This window comes from Clavelina lepadiformis, chromosome 1 (assembly GCF_947623445.1).
Source record: "Clavelina lepadiformis chromosome 1, kaClaLepa1.1, whole genome shotgun sequence".
Taxonomy (NCBI): Eukaryota; Metazoa; Chordata; class Ascidiacea; order Aplousobranchia; family Clavelinidae; genus Clavelina; species Clavelina lepadiformis.
In genome coordinates this window covers 7,820,247-7,827,140 of record NC_135240.1, presented here as the reverse complement: position 1 = coordinate 7,827,140, position 6,894 = coordinate 7,820,247, and the positions used below count along the sequence as shown (strand labels likewise).

The window sequence follows — 6,894 nt, the reverse complement described above, 5'->3', positions numbered from 1 at the left end:
ACAACTCATTTCGGTTATATAAGGTACAGCCAGGCAATACCAGATCACATTTAACCGTAAGCAAGAGTTTAAGAAAGATGCAACTTGTCCGTATTGGAACCGCTTTGTTTCTTCTCTGTGTCAGCCAAGCGCTGGGGACATTCTTTGATTTTCATTATCGTAAGTGATTAACAGTTTGTTTTATACTTTTTATTATCTTAAAGATAACCATCAACGTGAAACCAGTTAAGATATTACTAGGCATTTGTGCAATTTGAAATAACAATTAGCCAAATGTAGATGTTTTTGGAAAAGCTGCAACTTTTAAGGACAAATGTTTTTCCAGGAAGAAACTGTTATCCGCAGAAAATAAGGGACGGCTCGTACTCACCAGAATACAAATCATTTCGCCTCGGTAAGATAATCAAGTATTCGTGCAACAAAGGTTATGAGCTGAAAGGTTACTCAACGATTCGTTGCGGATTTTCCGGCTGGATTCACAAAGCTCCTGTTTGTCGTCGTAAGTCGTATTTCTCTTTGAAACCGATATTGAGTGTGTTTTATGAACTTGTCTAACATATTAAAAATACTTTTGATTGCAAAAACTGCTTTTTTATACTCAAATAATATCACTAAAATGCCGATATTGTTTTTCTTCTTAGTGCTTTCATAACAACGCCTATACACTTTGCAGGTCGTACAGTTGTATGCAGAAAGCCTAGGGAACCAGATAACGGTTTCATTAAACCAAGAAATGAAGTTACTTTCGCTGTAAACGAGAAGATTTGGTTTAAATGCGACGCCGGGTACAAATTGGATGGGGAGGCGAAGGATCTTACTTGTCATAGCAATGGAAAATGGTCTCATCCTGATCCAAAATGCGTCAGTAAGTTCCGTTTTCGCTATCAGGAAGATTTATTTTGTCGTTCGGCGACTTATTGGTTTATTATATTATTAAAGATAAAACTTTACGCTTTTTCCATAAATCGGATATAGTTGTAAACGCTTCGATATTCAGAGTAAATAAGAGATTAATCTACATGCTACGGGGTATAGGCTTGGTGAAGTTTTAGCAATGTATCAACAACTTTAAACTGTTGTTACAAATAAGTAAATACCAAAATTTAAAGTGGTTTTTATCTGCACCTTTACATGAAAACTCTTGCTAGATGTAGCAGGGTAAGCTCAAAGTCAAAACTTTAAATTTATTTTATAGTTACCTGTAGAGATATCGGAGCACCAGAATTCGGAGATTTCTCACCAAAGCAGGACGTGTACGTGCGCAACAACAAAGTCAGCTTCACCTGTGACGAAGGATACGAACTTGTCGGTTCCGAAGAAATCAGATGTCGCTCTACTGGTAGATGGACAGACGACGAACCAGTTTGTGAAAGTGAGAATGTAGAGACTAAAATGTTATTAATGTTTGTCTGTCTGTGTGTCATATTTACATGGAACGTTGATAGACATGATTTTCCAAATCTAATGATCGATTTCGTGTTTGCTGTATTGCAGTGGCATAGTTTTTTTTGTTAAGCCATCTGCTCATGCAGCTTTAGGTAGGTCTAACGTGGTCTTCCTTGACTTCGTATTCGCGTGTTTTTTTTACTGATAAGTGTGGGAAGTAAAAATAACATCTTTGCCGCTTTTTCAAGGGTAACTAAACAAAATCCCAATGATTTGTATTAGTATTTGAGATAGCAGATGCAAATCTGTAGCCTATAGACTTGTTAGTTTGTTCTAGAAATTCAATCAGCCGGTTTTACACCCGGTGGTAGGCTGCATGAGATTTCATGCATGACTAATGTCTACTAAAACAAAAAACTCGAGCTTATTCACGAAACGTTTCAAATAACTAAACACCAATAGGAAAAAAATTCTTTTTATAAAATTGAACAAGTTTTTTTAGTTTAGAGCTTTGCTGTAAACGAATACACGCCACCACGCTCATAAAACCTGACAAATGACGTATTTCTTTTATAGTTACCTGTGGGGATATCAGAGCACCAGAATTCGGTGATTTCTCACCAAAGCAGGACGTGTTCATGCGCAACAACAAAGTCAGCTTCACCTGTGACGAAGGATACGAACTTGTCGGTTCCGAAGAAATCAGATGTCGCTCTACTGGAAGATGGACAGATGACGAACCAGTTTGTGAAGGTGAGAATATACAAAGAGTAACGTAGAGGGACTAAAAACTAGCTAGTATTCAGAGGAATGGCAGTTTTATTAAAAACCTAGTTTTTGTATTCTCTTTCATTCATTTCAAATATTTTTTTTTTTTTTCACTATTTCTAGAAACGAAACCCGCTTTCTGCCCCGACCCGGTTGCCCCCGAATTCGGAGACTTTCAATTTCCACAAGCTGTATACACCCCTGGTGATGAAGTGACATTTGACTGCATCGATCCATACAGGCTAGAAGGCAGCAAAAAACTCACTTGTTTGACGTCCGGACGATGGTCAGATAAATTCCCTTCTTGCGAACGTGAGTAACCACTGATAAGAGAAAATCTACAAGCATTTGGCTGTAAACTGGACTTGGGTTTAATCGGTAGTTTCCTTTTTACAAATACATTACAGTTCTTGCCTGCCCCAAAATTGAGGGTTTTGAAAATGGTGAATTCGGTCCAGTGCTCGACAGCTACCCTGTCGGTGTCGTTGTTTGGTTCGGCTGTAGCAGACCTTACACACTCCAGGGTCCGAAAGACGTCGAGTGCCTTGAAAATGGCGACTGGTCGTCGGATTTTCCAGTTTGTACAGGTATCGGTTGATACGTTGATATGAGTGGGAAAGGTCGAAGTTAGACTAACACCTTCCTAAGCACTTTGAAAATATACAGTATAGTAAATTTCAAAATCGTTAAATATTTTCGATAAAATTTGGTAAAAAAATTTTCACGATGCACATCATTTGACCTGTGAGCCTCTCGACTACAATAGAAAAATGTTGGTCTTAAACTCGAACAACATCATTAAACTTAGGGCGAGTTAGCTGATAAATACTTATGACCTTTATTTTTTTCTATCTTTACTAGAACTTGGATATAGTCAACAAGCAAGTGTCATTAACAAGTTTGCTATAATTCTATTTAGGCCCTCGTGGATGCGAGGTTCCAGTGGACCCCGAAAATGGTTCATTCGGTCCGGTCCAACGTTCATATCCAGTTGGTTCCGAGGTCACGTTTAGCTGCTCAGATGGTTTCGAACTGGACGGAGAAGAGATACTTGCCTGTGCAGGAGATGGTGAATGGTCTGACCTCTTTCCCACTTGTGAACGTAAGTTGTTGAAATAAACAAAGATCTAAGTGATATGCTTTGCCGGAAGTGCTATCAGTAACACGAATAATGAAAAACTGTACAAGAGCTTTTGTAGTTGTCAACAAAGCATTTTATTTTGCTAAAGCCGGTTTGGTTGATAATTTTGCAGCCATTACGAATATCGGTTGTCTAAAACCTCCCACTCCAGAATTTGGTTCTTTCATCCCTGAGCAAGATTTCTATGGGGTGGGCGACAAGGTATGGTATCGTTGCAACAGCGGTTACGATACAGAGGACAACAAGGATATCGAATGTCAGGAGAACGGCGAATGGTCAGAACTAGTAATTACATGCGATAAACGAAAATCTTGCCGTGGCAAATGCTACGAGAGATACAGCTCCAGCAAAGACTGCAACTGTCACCCAACTTGCCTCCGTTACAGAAACTGCTGTCACGATTTCTACTCAGAATGTAAGTATTCAGATTGCTTGCGTTTTACCTACTTTTAACAGGGTACATAAAAGGTTTTCAAACATAACATACACTTGTAAATTTCTCTCCAACAAACGATTTAGGCTAATTAGTGTTAGTTTATAAAAGAAAAAACAACATAATGAGCAACAACAGTTAAATTAAGGGGTGTAATTTACTCATACAATTACCTTCATTGACAGGCCTGAGGCACAGATACTACGAGCACGATGATTAAACACGAACCTTCCAAGCCTTGACTTCTGTTGCTTTGTTTCACCTCATGGTTGCCAATATTTATGTTAAACGCTTTGACTATAAATGAGCAGTAAGAAAACACAATTTTGCAAACTAACTGCTTTGTATCCTTTTTAATGGCGATTTCTTCTTTAATCGAGTGTATTTGCTTTTCCAACGCAGCTATCGTATGATCGTCAAATAAAATCTGCTAAGATAGACTCGAAATGATATTTATTGTGTTCCTGTAGAACTTGCAGTTAAGCTTAAATTGCTACCATCGATCATAACCTGAAAAACATTGGTGTTAACGTATCTAAATGTAAAGTAAGCAAGTGTCGCCAAAGAGCCTATTATAGTCTTTTTCTAGGCTTTTTTAAAGTAAGATAAATTTTTAACAACTAGCATAGACATACCTTATTCGGCTACAATGCAGTCTAAAAGAACAAATTGGAAATTGTTATCTCTACTTTCTGCCCTTTGGTGTCCAAAACTTCGCAGCAAACGAATCAGAGTAGATCTATCCTCGAACTCGAATGAAACGAACGTTGTAAATTGCTTTCAATTATGGTTGAAATTTTCACATGTAAAGTCTTACAGAAATAAAAGTTTCACAAATCTGTTTGTTTCAGTGATAAATTGACACCAAAAAACTGTTTATTTGCAAACACAAAAAACAAACTTTCTGAGTCACGCAAGTGCACAAATAACCTTCACTAAGCCTCTCATTCTTCAAAGCGAAAAGGGTAACTTTCACAAATGACAGCCTAGTTTCTTGTTTATCTTCAAAAATTTTAAAACGGTTGATATATTTCGGTTACGGATCATTTGTGGTCAAGTGCTGTGGTGCAAAGTTAGCAAGGCCTTCACTTCTTTGTCTGTGTGGTCTCGTATGACTGCTATTGTTGACAGTGAAACGGTAATTCTTCTTGAATACTCAGCTGTGCAACCGGAAGGATGAAAAATTCCACGATTGAGTCGTTTTTCGGGTATTTCCTGTCAGATTACCAGCATCTAAATGAAAGCCACTCGATCGTTTTGTCTTAAATTTGGTGAAATTAACACCCGCCGATCTATTTGGTTTTATTCAGCAGGTTGAAATTTAAAGCAAAACCAGGTGGCAAGCTGGCATTCGGAGTCTGGTTTCTATGTGGTTGTAACTCTTGACAAGTGGAACTCTCTGAGGAAACTATCGAATATGAAACTGACATATCGTTTTACGAGTACAATCAGACTTCTTTAATCCAGGCGATTTTGTTTCGTTAAAAAATGTCGGTTGAGCGTGGCATCTGGATAATCGAAAGAATGTCACAGTGAAATCAATTTACGTAAGATAGCATGCATTTAGGACTGCACTAAATTAAAACGCCAAACAATAACTGTATTGAAGAACCAATTGCATCCGAAATAAATAATTCAGGTAAAGAAAGTTGGAAAATTGGTCGATGATTGCGCCTAAAACGAACATTAAAGTGTGACAAGTATGAATGATTGACATATATAAATATGTAATATTTGTCGTAATTCGATGTAGCAGATGTTTATTTCATTAAATTAGCATATTTGTTTCTAGACTCGGAGTTTGAGCCGGGACAGAGAGGTTTTCGGATTGAAGGGGTTAATGCATGGTACGAAATCTCTTCCTATAGCTGTTTCATGTCGAATAAAAACAACATATCAATGCTGCAATGCTGGTTCACAAAGAGAGGAAAAACCCAAAAAAACAAAACAATTGTAGCTTAACCTTTCTTAACGCAAAGTCATTAACTCAAAGTTTTATTTTTGGACAGAACTACGGTAATTTAAACGCCCTCAAACAGATAGCGCTATATTTAGATGATTACGGAAGACAATTACGTAATGAATTCAAGCCTCCTATGACGTTAGTTGTTTTACGGGAGCGCATTGTGCTATCTAATTTTGTCGTTGACTAATTTGCTTCAAAGAGTTTGAAACCACCAACGTGAAGCAGAATACAAGGACCTTTTTCAAAGCCTGTAGTCCTGATAACTAAACTCGACAGATTCTTTCAAAAGTGGTGGGTTTAATTAGTTAAAATCGTTTAACTTAGCTTGGTTAGGTCACTTCAATGAGCGGAAGAGAGTTGCTTGTTGTCAAACACAGCCTTTACCACACTGCATGCATGGTGAGAGATAGTTTTTCTTCCAACTATAGCTTTAAAAAGTCTTTGAAACAGTCTCTTTTTGAACTTATTCAAAATAGACTTTTTTCGATCTGACATAAAGAAACGGGATAAACTTAGGACACAAAAATATATACCCCAATAAATAATAAGTTTGCAAGCGTACAACATTTGCCAAATTTGTATTACTTGATCTTTTGCATGTTGGCCTATATGTCACGCCAAGCTCTTCTTGTGCTTACGGCTAGTCAATATAGCCAACACTTGCTTTTAAAACTTTTAATAAAATCAACTGTCTTAGCTGGTACGAAATAAAATTATTGCCAACTATCACAATACAAGCACCGCCCTTTCTTGAAAAAACCAAACTGTAGAATTGATCCTTTGCCCAGAAATCCCAATCACCGCAGTGCAATTAACTGGCTAAGGGATGAGATTAAAAATCGCGGGCGGCGTTATACTTATATGCCTCGTGGAGAAGTTGCGTATAATGGTGTAAGGCTGTAAGCCGTATGCGTGTGTATAGAAACTTATTAAAATCGTTGAAACGAATCACAAGTCGCGTACCGGAAAAATATTAGTAAAATACAAAGCCACACATCGTGCAAACTAAAACACACTAACGCTTAGATCGTGCGTAAGAGTGAACGTAACAATATGAATGACATCTAAAATACATCTGCATACATATCACTGTGCAGTGGTGAAGATGACGGGATGATAATTGTAAAAAGACTTATAAACTCAAGGCGAACCGATTGTAAAACACACAGGAAAAGCTGATGTGATCTATATAACGTAAAT

General features: G+C 37.6%; 1 protein-coding gene across 1 annotated transcript; it reads left to right on the top strand.

The window, feature by feature from the left end:
* Positions 1-4,168, top strand: LOC143465542 (P-selectin-like). The gene is made up of 10 exons (XM_076963895.1): positions 1-159; positions 326-499; positions 674-865; positions 1,196-1,372; positions 1,963-2,139; positions 2,278-2,466; positions 2,562-2,741; positions 3,074-3,256; positions 3,408-3,710; positions 3,914-4,168. The coding sequence occupies exons 1-10, from the start codon at positions 78-80 to the stop codon at positions 3,946-3,948; spliced, it is 1,692 nt and encodes a 563-aa protein (XP_076820010.1). The 5' UTR covers positions 1-77; the 3' UTR covers positions 3,949-4,168.
* The last annotated feature ends 2,726 nt before the right edge of the window (positions 4,169-6,894 follow it).

Coding starts and splice junctions, on each gene's coding strand:
- LOC143465542 (XM_076963895.1), top strand. CDS start 78: ATGCAACTTGTCCGTATTGGAACCGCTTTGTTTCTTCTCTGTGTCAGC. Junction 2,140..2,277: donor TGACGAACCAGTTTGTGAAG/GTGAGAATATAC, acceptor CACTATTTCTAG/AAACGAAACCCGCTTTCTGC. Junction 2,742..3,073: donor GGATTTTCCAGTTTGTACAG/GTATCGGTTGAT, acceptor AATTCTATTTAG/GCCCTCGTGGATGCGAGGTT.